The sequence below is a fragment of the Anopheles nili genome, chromosome 3 (genome assembly GCF_943737925.1).
Source record: "Anopheles nili chromosome 3, idAnoNiliSN_F5_01, whole genome shotgun sequence".
Lineage (NCBI taxonomy): Eukaryota > Metazoa > Arthropoda > Insecta > Diptera > Culicidae > Anopheles > Anopheles nili.
Genome location: NC_071292.1, coordinates 42,295,173 through 42,315,202, shown reverse-complemented (window position 1 = coordinate 42,315,202; position 20,030 = coordinate 42,295,173). Strand labels below are relative to the sequence as shown.

Sequence of the window (20,030 nt, the reverse complement as noted above, 5' to 3'; positions counted from 1 at the left end):
GTTCTTTATCACTAGATGAATTATTTCTAATTTTAAATTCTGATCTGAAGATTTTATTAAGGTCCTGGTGAGAAAGAATTGAAAATTTTGAACACGTAAAATGCATAATTTGAGAACAAGATCATTCTCAATCATCTCATACTACGCAATCACAATCATCAAACAAGATTTTTCGATTTTTCGGTAGCACTTCAGACATATTTCTCAACTTACACCACAATGCGGTTATGCCATTCATATGAACACTTTAGTCGTGCAAATTCGAATAATAAAAATTTGAACAATAAACTCAATAAGGAAATATAACTTGAGCATTATTCTGATCATTTTTGTCGTGTTACAGTATAGTAGCATAGTAAATACTAACTGGATTTAGGATGCTTATTTGTGATGAATATATATTATATGTGCACTTATCATTTTTGTTATAGATCACGCTTATTCCTAGCATCGACCCCTTTAATTATATATAGCTCAAAGTCCTCTGACTAATTCTCACCAATTGCTAAGAAATCATTCCATTAAAATGAATGCTTGAATCTCTTTCCCCTATATGCGAATTGTATTCGAGGCAATTTTTTAAAAACATGAATTCGTGCGTTGTGCTCTTTAACATGCTTGTTTCATTTACGGTCACGTTTTTGTCACGCAAAGGATGTCCCTAACGATATCAAAGAATGGCAAGATAAAAGAGTAACAAAAAGAAAATAGAAAGAGAGCTGAGTATTAAATCTTTTAAAAATCATTCTTAGAAAAACTAATGTATAACTGATATTGGAATTTATGCCAGAGTACATATTCTACCAATTCAGAATTTACATATCATTGCACTAGCATTTGGGTATATAACAACAGCAACTGTTCAAAGCAGTCCGTGCACGAAAGCCTTCAATAAACCATACGATTGTTAAATTGTCTTGCGAAGACAGATGTTCTTGAAATAAAGAAATGACTAAATTTGATAAGAAAATTCTTGTTTACACGACATAAATTTTCTTGTTGGCACCAGGCATAGGTCATGTCCTGCAAAACGTGCCACTGATGGCAAGCTTTTGGTGCTTGACCAAATTTGATAAGAAAATGCTTGTTTACACAAAATAATCTTTCTTACTTACTCCAGGCATAGGTCGTGTCCATTTCAATGGGGACAATGCAGGCAACATGCGAACCGTTTCATCGATGCTTCAAGGAAAAAACAAATATTGATTTTTCTTCTTTTTTTATTGAAATAGATTACAAAAATAACAAGATAAACGAGCGTTTGACATCCGTGTGCGAAATATTGCCGCTCTGAAGTAGTAGTGATGCATTTGGGAATGAAACGCAGAACAAACAAAACCAAAAATACAAGAAAACAATACAGCCCTCCAGCATCGTAAATGGGTTTTGGGAAATGATTTCTGATATTGACGTGCGCCTCGGAATGTTCGCTCGATCGCACAAAAAACGTGTGCGATATTACAGCGCGTGATCGAACGCTTAGTAATGGATCGTGACGGACAAGAGTTGATCTCTTGTTGCCCCCTCCCCATTCTTACAGGTTAGCAGAGCGTTGCAGCTTCAATCCCTCCGAAAGCTGGCGTCCGAAATCCGCATCAACCATCGCAAAGTTCTTGACTGCGCGCTCCTGCAGGAACGGTGAAGCGTTTCTCAAGTGTCCCACAATGTTGCTCACCAGGCGCTTACGACCGGCGTCATCCAGCACGCGGCGATAGAATACGGTTGCCTGCGAGAAGTTGTCCTCATCTCCCGACTCGAACCTGTTAACATCGCCCGACGCCTGCATGGGAGGGTTCTGCAGTTTGTGGGCACGCGGACAAGTTTGCGGACCGCTGAACGAGTTCGGGAAGTAGTTCGGAGCGCCGCCTTGGTTGTCGGTTGAGTTCATCGGTCCATCGCGCTGGAAATTACGCGTAGCTACCCGGTAGGGGCAATTGACAGGGAGCATCAAATAGTTCGCGCCAACGCGATGACGGTGCGTATCGGCGTACGCGAACAGGCGCGCCTGCAACATCTTGTCCGGGGATGGTTCGATTCCGGGCACCAGATGATTAGGTGCGAAAGCGGCCTGTTCAACCTCGGCGAAGTAGTTGGTCGGGTTGCGGTCGAGCACCATGCGACCGACGGGGATGAGCGGGAACTCAGCCTGCGGCCAAATCTTGGTCAGATCGAAGGGATTGAACACAACCTTCTCGGCTTGCTCGAAGGTCATGACCTGGATCTTCAGCGTCCAGCTTGGGAAGTCCTTCTTAGCAATTGCGTTGTACAAATCGCGAATGCTATAATCCGGATCGGAACCAGATAAATCATCGGCCCGAGCCGTATCCAAGTTCTTGATACCCTGATCCGTTTTGAAGTGGAATTTGCAGTACACCGGCTTGCCATCGGCGTTAACCAGCTTGAACGTGTGTGAACCGTAGCCATTCATGAATCGGTAACCGTCGGGAATGCCACGGTCCGCAAACAAGAACAACACTTGGTGCGTCGTCTCGGGACGGAGCGAAATGAAGTCCCAGAACATGTCCGGATCCTTCAGATGCGTCGCCGGGTTGCGCTTCTGCGTGTGGATGAAGCTCGGGAACAAGACGGGATCGCGAAGGAAGAAGATGGGCGTGTTGTTGCCCACCATATCCCACACGCCATCGTCGGTGTAGAACTTGACGGCAAATCCGCGAGGATCACGCGCCGTATCAGCAGATCCGCTTTCACCACCAACGGTGGAGAAACGAACCGCCAACGGCGTCTTCTTGCCAACCTTCTCAAACAACTTAGCGGCGCAGTACTTCGTGATGTCATTAGTGACCTCGAAGTAGCCGAAGGCGCCGGCTCCCTTAGCGTGCACTACGCGCTCCGGAATTCGCTCGCGATCAAAGTGCGCCAGCTCGTCGATAAGATGCACGTCCTGGAGTAGGACCGGGCCACGTGGGCCGACAGTCTGCGAGGCCGTCTTCGTACCAACCGGTGCCCCATGGCTGGTGGTTGCCGTCACCTTATCCTGCAATAAACCGGTAAAGTAGAGAACAGAAGAAATAGGTCAAAATCGGCTGCATTAGCGAAATGATAAAGTTGAGATAAGATAAGCTAAACTACACCTTATTTTTAAAAATAACACCGAATAGCGAATCTCCAAATTTTAATAAATTAAAATAGAACATTGGAGTAAAAATAAAAAATATATTGGAAAATTTTCTAAAATACCATTAGCGAATGTAACCAGACCACAAAATATAAATAATAGCTCAGTTACCGTATACAATATTGCTCGGAAATGGTTTGGGTTTTCGTTTTTGCAACAGCTAAGCATTTACGATAGAACCAAAGAAATGACAAGACAAAAAAGGCATGTATTTAATGCTATGAGATTATATTTTCCTTATTGTTTTACGGTTATCACATGAACTCCACGCACGGCACTCGTGGTGTATGAAATAATTTTAATCACACAAAATGTATAACCCGAAGAGGAAAAGTTTTACGACACCATAAATTATTCGCATAAAAAATCTGCAAAGCAAAGGTCTTAATGCAAAATTGCTGAGCTAACCAGCAACACCGACAAGACACGACAACAAGAAAAGCTTCTTATAATAGAGCGAATTTAGAATTTAACCCCTAAGCCGTTTTTGTCATTTTTTTACACAGATGTACACCGATTATAAGATCAGGCAACGGCTACACGTGTTGCTTCAAATCGCTACAGCCAAATATTATCTTATCATCATAAAGGACGGTATTTTTATTAGAAGGTCAGTTGGACAATAACAACGAGATAGTGAGTATAATTTTAGCAAAAACAGTTTTATGACCAAGCATTTATGGTCTACTAATGTCAGATGGATTTTGGTAGAGCTTGAGGTAAACCTTGCAATCGATGCTCGCATTCAGTATTACGACACGCAGTGAACAACAACGATCGCAAGCGAGAAGATCATTTCCTCTGGAGTGGACATCGTTCCATCGCATTGTGGTTTTGCTCGTGAAGCATGGGTGGTTTGTGATTCATAATTGCATGTATTCTAAATAATTTGTAAAAATCCGTAGAATTGTTAAGCAGTGAGGGTGTGCATTAGAAAAAAATATACTTTTAAATTCATGTAAATATCACGTTCGCAAAAATTTACGATTTAACGATCAGTCAAATTGTTTTCAAAAATCGTGTTCGATTCGTTTTGCATACATTTTAGTGTTGGGCATTTTATTTCATCCGAACATGTGATCGCTGTTGTTGACTGAACTTAAAATGTTTAATTATCATTTGCAAATAAAGTGAATTATTGTAACAGGTGTGAAAAGGTGTTAGGTTGCTTTACAGCAAGCAGCATGTACTAAATAGAGTCACTAATAATTCCACATCACCCTGCATTTTTATCTTTGTAAAAGTTAAAACTAATACTTAAAATTCTAAATTCTTAAGAAGTTATGCAGCTACGGAGTTCATTCATGCAGTCATGAAAGGTTTAAATGATTTATCGATAAATGATGTTTCCCTAACACGTTACTATCATTAAAGTATCACGTTAACACGTTATTATCCCTAAATCGTTACTATCATTAAAGTAGTAAAGTATATCATGCGAGGAAGCATAGGAATAAAGAATGTTGACAAACATATCACAAGGAAAATGCGTTTCTAATCGTAAAACATACTGTATGTAGGTAGGGCGTAAAGCGAAAAGGATTGTCGAATCTATGCTAGATCAAGGATTCGTTTTTTTGCGAAAGAAAAAAATCCCATCCGATGAATAATTGTTGCAGAAGAGAAAATTGAATACAATGATAATGATAAACTAAAAGAAGCCATATATTTTCAACAATAATGAAGACAAAATAGGCTACACTTGCATACAGATGGCAAACATTATTGTACATAAGCGAATGGAAAAAGAAATAAAGCAAAACATAAACATACATGTGCTTATAGCATCATTTATTATATGCTTATATAAATAACAACAATTTTTTAACGTAAAACAATTTTTTATCGTCAAATCTAATAAATGCAACGTTAGAGGCTTAAAATATTTGTGATTGCGACACAACATGAAGTCGTTCAGCTTATTCGATTGCAAAAATGATGGTGTTGTTTTCACTTTCTTTCTGCTCAATTGCAATCAATGTATCGGATGACTTATTTTCGCTTCTTGGATTTTGGCAACTCAAGGACACATATCATATGTCCCATTCAAGAGCAAGATGGAAGAGCGAGGATGCATACGGAGTACATGGTGCAAGATGTGAATCTTCAAAGCAAATTTGGGCGAAACAGTTTGTTTGCAATTGAATGCACCGCAATATCGAAACGTATTGTTGAACGTTGCATCCAAACGGCAAGTAGCTTTCGCATGCAGTGATATTTTAACCCCAAAAGCGAAATAAATCGTCGGTTTTTTTCTAATTATGCACCAATTGACCAGTATTGTGTATATTGTTTCATCAATAGATTATTTAGTACCCGTATTGAAAATAAAGCATAATATAGCGTTCCGTCTCGTGTTCTAGCGTGTATAGAAAATCAACCATTTTGCAAACTGTTGCCATGTAGGCGATGCGTTCTAGACTAAATATCTCCACACTTCACGGGGTAAGGTCGTCTGTCTGAGCGCAACAGTCCAATTGATCGTGCTTGGTTGGTCTCTTTAAAGGCTGGCAGTGCGATGCAGTTTCAGGCCCTCAGTAAGCTGACGTCCGAGATCACTGTCCACCAAGGCAAAGCTCTTGACCGCACGCTCCTGCAGATGCGGCGAGGCATTTTTCAGGTGCACAACAATATTGTTGACCAGCCGTTTGCGGCCAGCGTCATCCAGCACGCGGCGATAGAATGCGGTCGCTTGGGTGTAATTGTCCTCATCACCCGACTCGTAGCGGTACACATCGGACGACACCTTCAGCTCGGAATTTTGTAGCTTATGCGCACGAGGACACGGCTGAGGTCCGCTGAACGAGTTCGGGAAGTAGTTCGGAGCACCGGCCTGGTTGTCGGTGGAATTCATCGGTCCGTCGCGCTGATAGTTGGCCACACGAGTTCCCACCTTGTACGGGCAATTGACAGGAATCATCAAATAGTTTGCACCGATGCGATGACGGTGAGTGTCATCGTACGCGAAGAGACGCGCCTGCAACATCTTGTCCGGGGACGGTTCAATTCCAGGCACCAAATGCGACGGCGAGTATCCGGCTTGTTCCACCTCGGCGAAGTAGTTGGCCGGATTGCGGTCGAGCACCATGCGACCGACTGGGATGAGCGGGAAATCAGCCTGCGGCCAAACCTTGGTTAGGTCATACGGATGATACGGAACCTTTTCGGCCTGTTCGAAGGTCATAACCTGGATCTTCAGCGTCCAGCTTGGGAAGTCCTTCTTTGCGATCGCGTTATACAGATCACGGATTGCGTAGTCCGGATCGGAACCAGACAGCTCATCGGCACGAGCCGGGTCCATATTCTTGATTCCTTGGTTACACTTGAAGTGGAATTTGCAGTACACTGGCTTGCCTTCGGCGTTGATAAGCTTGTAGGTGTGCGAACCATAGCCGTTCATGAATCGGTAACCATCCGGAATGCCACGGTCCGAGAAATGGAACAGCGTTTGGTGCATTGTCTCGGCGCGGAGCGAGATGAAGTCCCAGAACATGTCCGGATCCTTCAGATGGGTCGCTGGGTTGCGCTTCTGCGTGTGGATGAAGCTCGGGAACATGACCGGGTCACGGATGAAGAAGATGGGCGTGTTGTTGCCCACCATATCCCAAATACCATCCTCAGTGTAGAACTTGACGGCGAAACCGCGAGGATCACGCACCGTATCTGCGGAACCAGTCTCACCAGCGACGGTGGAGAAACGGACCGCCAAAGGCGTCTTCTTGCCTACGGTGTTCAGAAATTTGGCGGCGCAGTACTTCGTCACGTCATGGGTGACCTCAAAGTAACCGAAAGCGCCGGCACCCTTAGCGTGCACTACGCGCTCCGGAATGCGCTCGCGATCAAAGTGCGCCAGCTCGTCGATCAGGTGGACATCCTGGAGCAGGACCGGTCCACGAGGACCGACCGTAAGCGCGGCTGACTTCGTGCCAACCGGTGCACCATGGCTAGTCGTAGCCGTTACCTTCTCCTGCAATGATATTATACATCTGCTGATCAACCAGCCATTCTAGCAGCTCAGAACAACCGTCGATCACCCAATTATGCGTAGCAATGCGGACGACACGTAACCTGAAGCTATACGCAACTTCTAGCTTTCGTAAGCTCTTATATTAAAATGCGATAAGATAATGTTACGAGTTACACACATGCACAATTTAACCAACATTCTCGTCGTTCATCATCAAAACACTTTTTGTTTAAGGCTTTGTGATCCGTAGTCATCTCTCAAACGTCTTTAGAGCAGATAAACATGTTTCCCATCTTGCTCAAATTGATTGTTATTTCATGCTTTCGCGGCTAGTCATGCTTAGCGATTTTTCTCTCCCATACGCAGGGAGATAGTCACATTCATTGTAGCAAGACAATGTGTTTCCTACATGGAAGATGAAAATGTTGCGTAATTCATTTCCGACGCTGGCGTTTCACGATCACCTGGTCGACTTTAGTCTTTATAATAATAATAATGTTTTTGAATGGGAAATAATAAGTAATAACTACTAAAAGGAATCATATTCCGATACTTTAAGTCTGCTATCAAGATGTTTAAAGCTCCGATCGTTGACCTTTTTTAATCTAAGATCACCCTTTAAAAACCATGAAAACGAACTTTCGCTTTACCAGTAGCTTTGAATAGGTGCGTAAAGTAGTTAACCCACAAGAAGTCAAAATACATAGTCAATTTTTGTTGCTCTCAGACCAACAGTTTTGCTCTACCCTTTCAACCATTTGCTTTGCCGTGTTAGTTCTGTATTGAAATCAACTAAACGTGCATGGGAAATGTACTGGACATGCCTCCGAGGTGCTCGGGGGTAGGGCAAAAATTCCGTATCTGCATCACGTTTTCTTACTTGCCCCGATCTTGTCTGGCTCATCAGCTCGAAAGTGCGACTAACCGAAGCGGTCGAAACGTAACAAAAACACCAACGGTTGACCCAAATAAATTTCAGGTGCGTTAACGAAACGAAACCGTGGGTTCCCCTCGATGGAGCAGCGTTTGCGTTACTTTCGAATGGCATACGATCGTGAATTGCCCAAGACATTCACCGCTCAGTGTTAGGGCATGGAACGAGGGGAAAAGTGTTACAAAATAGCCCGAACAAATTAGAGCCTTACGATAAGTCCTTTTTGTCGCGAAAAAGTGCAAACAAAAATTAGCTCTTAGAACCAACGGTTATTTTGTGGTGAGGGATAAAAAAACTATTGAATAAAAAAATAATGTTTATCGCTGTGAATTCGAATCTACAGCTAAAGGTGTAAGTATAAAGAGTTATACCATTTTTTAAATTGAATACGGCCTGCAGCACCGGTGGAATAAAACAGCATCAAATCGTGGCTTGATTATAACAATCAAATTAAAAATATGAGTCATTCTGGAACAAAGGGTATTTTTCCTCGAAACAAATCATTGCCAATAATTTTATACTAATATTGTGGTTTATTAATACAACCTTCATTTCTCCTTTAGTGGCATGGAGCTTTGAATAAGTGTGGGGAATAGTAACAGAACGCACCAACCGGCACGATTCTCGAGAGGTTCGTTCCTCCCAAGACCAAGACCAGTTAATGTTTTGCAGGGCGTTTGACCTTGGAATGGTCAAACAGACCGGAAAAATGGAAAACATGATAACTTGAAAAAAGATATAATAATATTTTCACTTCGCCTTTGTTCGATTGAGATCATTTGCACACCGCAACAGAGAATGAAATGTTAGTAAAAATAGTTGTGTTAGCAGCTACCTGTTGCATTCATAAAGCATATAGTATATTAACACATACAATAAAAAGTAGAATAATAATCTCAAAAACTTATGATAAAACGAATCATTTTGTCCGTAACAAATGAGATTAAAATTATATTGAAGTCATTTCGTGTTTTGTTTTGTAAATCTTTAAGCTGGCTCTTATCATATTTTATCTACAATCAAAATGTTTCTGATATTGGTGCACTATTTTGTTGTTGTGCTGTTATCATGGCAGCTAGCCGTCGGCTTCAAATCGAGATATAAAAACCGGCGTGTAAGAAAGCGACACATAGTATAACGAAACAAACATAATTAAAATCGATAGCAACACAAAAAGCGAAACAACAAGAGTTAACGTAAATCTGCAAAACAACCATGGTTCATCTTTAGATCATCGTTTTACAATCATTGCGCTAACAAAATTTTATGAGTAGATTACAGTTAAAAAAGATGCAAAACGTATCACGAAAAATTGCAACATCACGGTATAGCTTTATCTTATCAGACCGTTACTTCTAAAAAAACCAAAACAACAACTCACTTGGTAACCACGTAAGTTGAGTCTATTTGGGAATGAGTTTTTTTTCTTTTGCCAAGTAAAATGTGGATGTCATACGATTTTAAAGTTTACTTATCTTATCGAGTAAGTTGGCGGGGTTATGCAACCGTTTTATAAACTTTAGAATTTAGCATCAAGACATAGATATAAAACCTCAGCTAGAATATTTGTTTCGTTAGATTATCAAAACCATTGAAGGTAAACTCAAGCGAATAATAGCACTTAAGTCGTGGTATGTCACCGGATGGAAAATAATGGAACAAACCACGCAAAAAGCTCGTCTGGTACCGGTTTGTGATTTTTTTTTGCCGGTAAATAACCGGTCGTACTTAGTTTTCAAGAGATGTGCTGGTTATGTGTTTCCTCCAGACGAAAGAAGAAACGGTGGCAATACGTTCAATATGTTGTTTTCCTGCTTTCCATTAGCTCCAACGTAAGCCCAGAAGGAACGTTGCCAGCCAAGGGCATATGGGCATGCGCGTCCGGTTAATGCATTTCATCGCAGAGTTTGCGCTAGTAAACAGTTTTCGCCCACTTTCGCAAAATGAGCGGTCGCATGTACACCTTCTGCGACACGGAAGAAGAATCGACAGTTGAAACTAATTGAGATAGGTGCGCGTATTAGAAGCGACTTTGTTACGACAAAAAAATGCAAATGTTACGCAAAATGAAACTCAATGCCAACTTCCAGCGATCAGTTCATTCGAAAAATTAAATCATATGAAAAAAAATGGTGTCAAAGTAATGTGTTCGAAAATATGCATATGAAGTGTACATTTGAAATCTATGTATGTATTGATTAACGTTAGTGTTATATGAAATGCAATATTGACTGTAAATTGAATGTTGGCAATATACCAAAAACTTGTTTTGATGTCGGAATATCTCAACCGTACGTGGGAACTCTCCTTGCCACATACGCAATTTCGTAAGAACTCATTTTTTACTTAACGGCTTCGAGCGACCTGCACTTTTACTTCATAATGGTCAATCGAGCGACCTGCATATAAGCTTCTTAGTTTTGTTCTACTATAGTGGGGATTTTTTTTTTCGAAATAACATTACATTAATCCGAGAAATGACAAGTTTCTATCCAAGTTACAGCATACTTGTAAAGGCATTGCTGTGTATTCCTGAGAATGAAGAGTGTCTGCAAATGTTTTTAATTATTCTCATGCAGCAAATCAGATAACATAACAAGCTCAAATTTAGCAACAATGGATTGATAAAGCAGTTGTTTTGCTTCCTTACTTCCACGCACACTTTGATTGTTGCATCTTTGTTCGAGCTACAACACAATCGAGTGTGGATTCATTATCATACTTGATTTCACGTTGCCATTACATTAACTTTTTGACATTCACAGTTGATTAAAATGCAATTGATAAAAAACAAACAACTTGCCACAAAAATACTAAAAATAAATAGCAAACAAATAAATAAACTTATCGCAATAGAAATCCTGCAATACATAAGCTCAGCAGGAAGTGATTTCGTCGACGAAATTTACATGTTAACACAGATGTTGGGTTGTTGTCCAAATATTCTACTCAATGAACATTTTTACCAAAATTTGCCGATTCGCTGATAACGTATCGCAAACGCTATAAAATTGAAGGCAAAGCAATCACCCGTAGGTCAAGCATTAAAGCGCAACACTTTGATACGGTATTCCAGCCATTTGTTTCTGGCTACAATTTGACAACCTAGCGCTACCTCATGTCGGGCAAGATTGGAACTCTTGACCGTACGAGCTTCAAGGACAACCCCCCACAATGGAGGGCATCCTTTTCAGTTCCATCATTAAACCAACGCTCATGTGATTAATGTACGAGACAGGGGAAGGACTTCAAAAATACAAAATCGTATTGTCACTGCTGCAAAAATATACCGTTTCTTATAGCGCTGAGAAAAGCTTACAAACAATGCCTCTCTGAGGGGTATGTTATGTCAGATGCCGCGTAATTTCTCGCGTAATCTCAAGAGGCTCAACAACTGTCGTCTTATCAAAAGATTGATAACGAAACCGGCGCAAAAAGCCGTGCGCATACTGTATCAACTTGCGATACTCGGTCACGTACAGATACGCAGGGAACTTTGGCATCAAAATTGAACCGGGGATGAGACGATGGCATGAAACTCCATCGAGACATTGGCTCGATTGCCAGCGTCGAAGGAAGGTAGCGTTCATATCAGGCAACATCTTCAAGCTGCTCACGTAAAACCACGATCTAGATAAATTGTGGTGTGTGTAATTATTTTCCACCTGATCAGATCGTCCTCTCTTCCCATCCAATCCCCGGCGGCCATGGTTCGGCGGCCATAATTATCTCCCGCTGGACATTGTCCAGTGCGTGTTTTTATGACGATTTAATAGCTGTCAAAACATGCATCACCGGGTTGCAAGGCACCGGCGCTACGCCTCGACGTAAGGTCAGGCCAGTATTTAATGCTTTTTTCCTCCTTCCAACCATCCGTAATAGATGGAGCAACGACAGTGTTTAGAACAAAACGATAATCGATAGAAAAAGATGACCCACATACAGAAGCGGCTGAGGTTGTGAAATCGTCTCAGCGGTACACGGAACGAATGTTGCTTGATTTGTGCTATTCTAAGGTAACATCATTCTATTCTGTAAGCAAGACAGTAAGACAAAACTGCGGGCAGTACATGCACTCGGACAACTTGGTGTCTAGTGTCTCACGTTTCACCACCCTTAGCCGCTAATTGACACGACGGATGCAGGCATGACTTAGCGAAGGGATACGCTGCTTAATCTTTGCGGTGAAGGTAGCACGAGAGACATAATAGACGATCGTAATGGGTGGTGTTAATGTTTTGCGTCGATTATTTTTGCAGGCGTGAGATGATAGATGATCATGAATGGTATTCTAACACCACCATTCTGATGGATCACTAATCATGTTTCAGGGTGCAAAAGTATCAATAATCAATGTTTTAAGATGCAAAGTATGAATGGAACAGTTAAATTTGTTTCTTTCAAACACACGAATTATGATCATTGTGCGCTACATGCTATGTCCACTCGAGCTAATGACCATAATTAATTGCCAATTTCATTTACTTGCTTGCTGCCAACATTTACAAAAGTGCTGATATTCGGTTGAGGGTCAACAAATAGTAGCCAGCCGGCCCAATAAACAAATATGAAACTTGATATAATAACCACTTCGAACTTCTTGCCCGTCGATGTGAAACGGGCGTGAATCCGTCGCACTGGGTTTTAATTGAAATGAAATAGAGCTTTCAAATTGATTATGCTTTTGCATGCAATATTCTTTGGCCGTTGTTGCAAAACGCCATCGAACCGGAACTAGTACCTACACCACTCTAAGCTTAGCCACTAATAGATTCACGACTTGTGGTGCAAAAATTTGCAAATCATTCTCATCGACGAGGCGGCAGTTACGATAGTGACATGGCGTTACGGTGAGTCAAATAACTGAGACTAAATAAAAAGCGCACAAAACGTAAGGCAAACAGTTGAAACATGCTCATTGTCGACCACTCGATAAGGAATTGTTTGCATTTGATGAAATATTTGCATTACTACTGGAGAATGATACATCGAGAGGCACATCTCGAATGCAATGATGAAATATATAATAATATTAAAAAATCTAAACCACGAACTTCTTTCACTTTTGTGTCGCAAAGCGACAGGAGATATAATTCCAATACCTATAACTTTAATATTTTAAATACTTTCGAAAAAAAACTGATTTTAATAACAAACACTCCAGTAGCACTACGCTTTTATTAATCCTACAACTTTTTTTTGGAACAACATATCTACATTTTAAGCTTTTAAATTGGTATTAAAATGAATTCACTTGTTTCTATCAGGAACTTTGATATCTACTATCTACTAATCTATTAATCATTGATTTATGCGTTCAATGACATCACGCTCGTAAGATCAACGAATGTGCGTCGTATGAGAGTCATAATACTGATCGGTTCGGGGCTAAGCATAATATTGCTACGCAATTATTCCTCTTGATCATACAGACGATCGAAGGGTCAAAGCCTAGCGATTGCTTGGAAAAATAAAACATCGGCACCAATCTATTCACGAGATGCTACCACACGGAAAACTGACCTCATGATGATCAGCGCATTACCGGCATAAATGCATAACAAGCGTACACAAAACACAAACTATAAAAGGCAGCAGCAAGAAAGGAAATGGATTCGGCTCGGAACGTACATACAGTTGAACTTCTTCCAAAGTCCACTTACAAATATAGCCTGCGATAACACGTTGGTGAAATGGCCGAATGTGCACCCTTACCTTTTGGGCTTCCTTGAACAGGTTAAGCTGGTTCTCAGCTGGATTGCGCGACATGTTCGTTGCTTTCTTGATCACTGTCTCAACACTGGGAACAAATAATTCACGATGCTAAAGTCGCTTTATAAACAGTGCTGTTTAAGCGATGGTGGCTCACCGAAAGGCACAGTTAAACAACGATACGGGTACTAAGCGCAACAGGACTTATATATAGTTGACGTAGATTTATTTTTCGTTTGTTGTTGAACTGAGTTGAGGTTATACGTACACAAACAAACCATGACTTTTGACAGCTGTCATTACAGGGTGCTTCAAGAAAGTGTTTCGAATGTCTTGAAGTCGTACAAAAATGGTTTCGGATTATGGTTTTTCTGGAATAGAATGTTTTTGGAATAGAATTGCATACTGCTACATTTTTGCAATTGAGATAAAGCTAATATGTTTATATGTACAATTTTAAAAAAACCTTATTAGGAAAGAAATAAAATGAAATTTTATTTTATTTTTCAAACTTTGACATGATTATAAATTGCTCTCTATTTCTTTTATGGAATGCCCATTTTGCAAACATCCCAGAAGGTTGAAAATAGAAAAAAAGAAGGAACTAATACAAATAGCATTGAAATCATAGAAAACTTGCTTAAATTGTTTGCATCTAAACAAGAGGGAATAAAGCGGTCGGATTGTCGAAAATAATGCATTATTTACGGTTGTTGAACTTTTTTTTTATTGTCCGCTTATGTTGTTCAGACATTTTTGTTCCATTAACATGCAAAGACACGAAATATTAGATTGGCATGGAATAAAAAAGATCTTATAAAATCCAAATGCAGACGAAAATTAAAGCGATATTTTAACTTTCGATTTACGTCTTTGAAAATTGTTCACTCAACAATAAAATAAATAGCAATCCGACGATTGGCCAAAATTATCTCTCCATGGAATAAAAAAAATTACAATGATAAGAGACAATTAGATTCTAGGTTGAATAAAGAGACTTTGAATCTAATGTATTATTTACTTCAATTCGGAACAGCAGTTCTAGATAAGAATAAAATTCGCACATATACAAGTCGGACTATCAGCTCAAAACCAACTTAAAATCCATAAAATGGAGCCGTATGTTGTTTATAAATTTTATTTATTTCGTGACTAAGCAGATGTTTCTTCCACCGTTATCGTAATATACGCAATCAACTAGAATGATATTTTATATTACCCGAAAAGCTTGTTTTTAGGATCGTTTATGGCTTGCAGATTTCATGTATTGATAAAAGCACACAATTAGTTTACTTACAGAAATATGTTGAATATTTTTGTGTTAATGTTTTTTTGTTTAGTTTCTTTGCTAATATTAATCGAGCATTGATTGATAAATTAGTTTGATTGAGTTGTTTAGTTTCTTTACTAATATTAATCGAGCATTGATTGATAAATTTTATCCAAGAGCAAGTTTACAAATTTTTTACTACATTCTAGACAACCAGCAAGCACAGCTAAACAAACAACACTAGATTCTCTTCTATCGAAAATTAATTGTGTGTCTTTACTAGGTCTATGAAATGTTCAGACAAATTACATTTCTAAATTGAAAATTTTATATACAGTTTGATAGAGGTTCAGCTAAATAAATTTAACGGTGATAAATAAGCTTCGCGAACCAAAAATATATCATTCTTAATTCAGTAAGGATCTGTTTCTTTTTAGACAATAGACAGTAAAAAGTAATTCTTTTTTGTTGAAAAACCATAATTTTTATGATTTATAAATATGATGATAATCTAACTTACAGATCTTGACCTGTTCCAAAGCAAACCGGAACTTCTCGCTGTCGCTGGCGTCTAATTTACTGCACGACACAGAGGTTATCGTACAACTCATACACCTTGTCTTTGTAGCGGCTCCTTCCTTTGTTCTTTTTCACATACGAGGATAACAATCTTTTTTGTATTTTACCGGGTCTTTACAGTGAATTATCCTAGTTATCATATATGGAGTTATGACATATGTGCACTCGTTGCCGGTCTATCGATTCATTGAGATTGTAGAGTATTACTCTTAATTATTGCTTAATACAAGAGAGCACAGGGAGTTGAAAATTCACATTGTACCGTGAATTACAAACAAAACAAGCGGTAACAAAGAGAAGAAGAGTTATCTATTAGTCAAAACTCAATATATAGCCTGAATAATTAGCCTCTTCAAAATAGAAAGGGTGCCAACATAGCTGCAAAGCAATATAAAGACAAATATATAATTAGCCATTTTTCTTTTGTGCTCTCATCAACAGGTCATCAAATAACACTAGTAAATATTAACAGTAGTCGTTAGTTTAGAGCACACTAAAGTCTTTTAGGAGTGAACAACTAACCCGAAAATGATTAATACTTGCACGACAAAGCTTTGAGTTATAAAATAAGATCCTTGGAAGTCATGTGAACAAATAACTTAGTGAAGCAAATTTTTTATCCTTTATAAAATATCATTATGTAAATCAATATCTCTTATCTCAACAAGAGGAGGAATTAAGGACAAATCAGAGACAGCGGTATGTAATAGAGCGTAACTAAACGCGATATACAATAATGTTTTCTTGAAACATACACAACACAACATCTGTTAACAAACTCAGATGAGCAGTTCATAACGCTTCACAAATTATAATAATTTAGACAGCACTGCAACTGGCCGTCAATTGGTGTAACCCGCACAAGTGAAAGATCTGAAAATTATAAACATCAACAAGGAAGGGCAATGAGAAAGCATCTCCAATCATGATAAAAATAGTTCTGCATTTAAGTATTTGAAAGTTGAAAGTACTCCTGATCGCATGAATGTATTCGGCCAGCCTATACTTACTTACTTATCAATTATTACGACCGCTTCAGAAAAAGCCGGAACCGTCTTTTTGGCGGACGCATCTACGCCATCACTTCACCTATGTTTGGGCATACTACGTCTCCTTTGTCCGTGTGGGAAGTCTAACTTTGTGGGCCGGGTCGTCCGTTTCTATTCTGCTGCCATGACAGTCCTCCGGAACCTTTCGAGTCTAATTCGCTGCCTAGACCTATGCTTAGTTAAAAAAACAGACTAAGATGAACATTAAAGATTGTATATCTAAAGCCTGGGTTCCTGGGACATGGTCGTAATGTCGAATGATGACGTAACCGGCGAAATTCGAAGATGCACCTTTCTGAGAAATCGAGTATTATCGACCGCATGGCGGGCTATCTTCTGTGATGTATATTAACGTGAGTTAAGGATGTCAGATTCTTGTCCGACCAGGTGTTTAAGTCGACCAGGACCTGCAGGATATTGGGTGCTGCTAGGTCTGCTGCCATGGACCGAATGACCTTTAAAATTGGTTTTTGACCTGACGTGGGTCAGCAGGACGTGTTCAACTATGAGTGATTAAAGAATGAGAAGAAGAAGAAGAAGAGGAAGGTGTTTGCAGCCGTTTGAATCATTGTCGTTAAACCAGAAATTCAGATAGTTTACTGCATCTGCAAAGTACAGAGATGAAGCTGTTATGAATAAACTTAGATCGGTCAATTTTTTAAAAATCCACTGTCAGAGCCTTGCTAACAAATGCAAATGCAAGTATACGCAGCCGTGATGTGCAGATAGATAAATGCACTTTTGAAGTATTGATCATAATTGATCGTAAAGATGGCGTGGAAACATTCACACTAGTTAACACAATTATTACAAAACATTAATATTTATAAATATAATATATCTCTCGAAGTCTCGAGCCGTTCAAAGAAATAATGGACCGCCGAGCTAGCATTTCAACTCCTTGGATTGATGGTGTTGATAGTAGAAATATATCCCATTCTAATTTCATCATTTTAAGCCAAGTAAAAACGTGTTCGTCGACAGACGAGAAAGGTAGAAGCAGAAAAGGTGCTTGAATGCGAAAGAGAAGATTCGATATAAAATCTAATCGTTTGTGTGATAGGCGATAGAGTAGTATAGAGACGTGATAGCAAAGGAGGTTGAGAAGATAGATTTTTTAAAGAAGGAGTGCAGATAATTTGGAAAAGGTGAGGTATAGCTAATTGTTTAGCTTGCTTCATGACCTGGAGAGAAAGAAGGGTGGCTTGTTTCCTTATCTTTGTTTTTATTAGCGCTTATACATATTAGAGCGAAAGGTGTTCTAAATACGGCCAGGCCGTTCTTAAATAAATAACAAAAACAACGAAAGATGTCCTTATAACAACATCGGCCCGGATGAAATCGGGCAAAGAGGAAAGAGAAGTTTAATGTTCTTAGATAAGGACGCACATTGTGCATTTCGAGTATTTTGGACAAGTTTGCAACCCTCCATGTGCCTGGGAGTTGAATGATGATGCTAGTGTAGTAAGTACATTAACGAAAATATTTTAGCAAGCTGATTTCAATTGCAATCGGAGCGACAAACAAAATATTTTCTATTTTTATTAGTAACCTTTTATAAGCAGATGCTATCGTAATTCTTGTTTCGATTTTTTGCATAGTGCAACATGTGATTCCCAGAGGGGGATTCTCCCGCATTTTATGCCAGCGTCATAAAAATAACAATGATCAACTTCCTATCTTGTATTTTAGTTTCACAATATTGTAGCCGTGATCAACATGTCTGGAAAGAGTGCTCTATTTGTGATGGCATTCTTTCTTGCCGTATTTCAAGTGAATTGTGAATCTGAATTATCAACTACGAATGTATCGCTTCATAGTGGTTTTGCATTCGAGTTGATCATGACAAAACTGAACACGCTGGAGCATCATTTCATAGAGAAGCACCTCGAAACTGATGAGAAAATCGCCATTCTCAGCTCCAGAATTGATAGCATGGTAAAGTCCATCGAACATTTGGCCTGGATTGCGCAGCAAACTGGTGAAACGGTGAATCAACTTGGCTTGAATGGAAAGCACATCGGGCAGAATCTCAGCGTGATACAGCACGATCTCACGAATGTGTTAGCCGAGCAGAAACTCCTTGTCACAGGTCATCAGCTCAGGGAATACCTTCATCTGAAAGGATGCAACTTGACGAGCATGGATCTGAGTGAATCTCGTTCTCGATTGTATGCTTCTTGCAATAAGGTACCGATACCGGTATCTGGTGTGTACCACATACGACCAGAGAAGCCTTTCAAGGAACCGATAACTGTGTTTTGTGATCAAGAGTACGACAACGGTGGGTGGATTGTGATTCAGCATCGTTTTGATGGATCGACGAACTTCTACCGTAACTGGCAGGAGTACAAGAATGGCTTCGGGAACTTGGATGGAGAGTTCTGGTTGGGGCTGGATCGCATCTATCAGTTAACGGTGTCGGGGCCTCACGAGTTGGTGGTGTTGTTGGAGGATTTTGACGGAAACAAAACATATGCAAGATACGATCTATTCGAAATAGGGGACGAAGCATCGAAGTATGTCATCAATAATATCGAGGGATATTCGGGAACGGCTGGTGATTCCCTTTGATTTGTTAAAGGAATGAATTTTTCTACCTTTGATAAGGATAATGATATTTCAATGACACATTGTGCAATCAAATTTTGTGGAGCGTGGTGGTACAAAGATTGTCATGCAAGGTTCGTTTTTCGTTGTTGAAACATTACTACCAGATTAGTTTGTGCGAATAAACCACAAGATTTGTATTTATTTTTCAGCAATCTGAATGGAAAATACCTACGAGGGGAGACTAAAGAGTTTGCTACGGGCATGGTTTGGAAAACATTCCGTGGACATTACTATTCTTTGCAATCCTCGAAAATGATGATTAGACCTAAACCATCATGAAAAACCGACTTGGAGTATTAGTGTGGTCGATTATATTGCTTCGAGCCAACGTTCTTCATCGAAAAACATCCTGACAAGATATTTGAAAGGAGTGTTAAATATGTTTTTAGGAATTCAAATCAGGAATCTAATATGATTGAAACAACGAAGATTATAATTCAGGTTTATGCATTCTCGAAGCAGTCAACAATACAGGAAAAATTTCTCCAACACATCGGAACGGTTCAAAACAGACACAAAAACAAAGGAAGCCCACATTGTTTTTTTTCCATTGTTATGGGAATTTCTTTTCAAGTTTTAATTTTTCTCATTATAAACCGTAGAAGATTTTCTCTTTCTAAGTCTTGCTCTTTGTTTTATGTCCTCTTTATCATTGTTTTAAATTTTATTTGCATATAACAAATTATCTCATTTATCTCGAAAAAACTCCGAAACTCGTGCATCGGTACAACGCAATCCTCGAGAAACAATCATTTCTTGAGTAGGCTTAA

At 39.5% G+C, this 20,030-nt stretch overlaps 2 protein-coding genes across 4 annotated transcripts; one reads left to right on the top strand and one right to left on the bottom strand.

Moving 5' to 3' along the window:
* Nucleotides 1-1,208: 1,208 nt before the first annotated feature.
* On the bottom strand, nucleotides 1,209-13,912 carry LOC128725533 (catalase). Of its 3 annotated transcripts, none has more exons than XM_053819286.1 (2): nucleotides 13,753-13,912; nucleotides 1,209-2,995 (listed from the first exon to the last, which is right to left on the bottom strand). In XM_053819286.1, the coding sequence occupies exons 1-2, from the start codon at nucleotides 13,804-13,806 to the stop codon at nucleotides 1,535-1,537; spliced, it is 1,515 nt and encodes a 504-aa protein (XP_053675261.1). In that variant the 5' UTR covers nucleotides 13,807-13,912; the 3' UTR covers nucleotides 1,209-1,534. The 3 variants fall into 3 exon arrangements, with proteins under 3 accessions (XP_053675261.1, XP_053675262.1, XP_053675260.1); XM_053819287.1 differs by lacking the exon at nucleotides 1,209-2,995 and adding an exon at nucleotides 4,934-7,100 and having other exon boundaries at nucleotides 13,747-13,912; XM_053819285.1 differs by lacking the exon at nucleotides 1,209-2,995 and adding an exon at nucleotides 4,934-7,103.
* Nucleotides 13,913-18,366: 4,454 nt separating this feature from the next.
* LOC128724363 (ficolin-2-like) lies at nucleotides 18,367-19,539 on the top strand. Its single transcript, XM_053818089.1, is given in 2 exon segments — nucleotides 18,367-19,331; nucleotides 19,410-19,539. Coding segments are annotated over 2 exon segments (1,095 nt in total).
* Nucleotides 19,540-20,030: the final 491 nt, after the last annotated feature.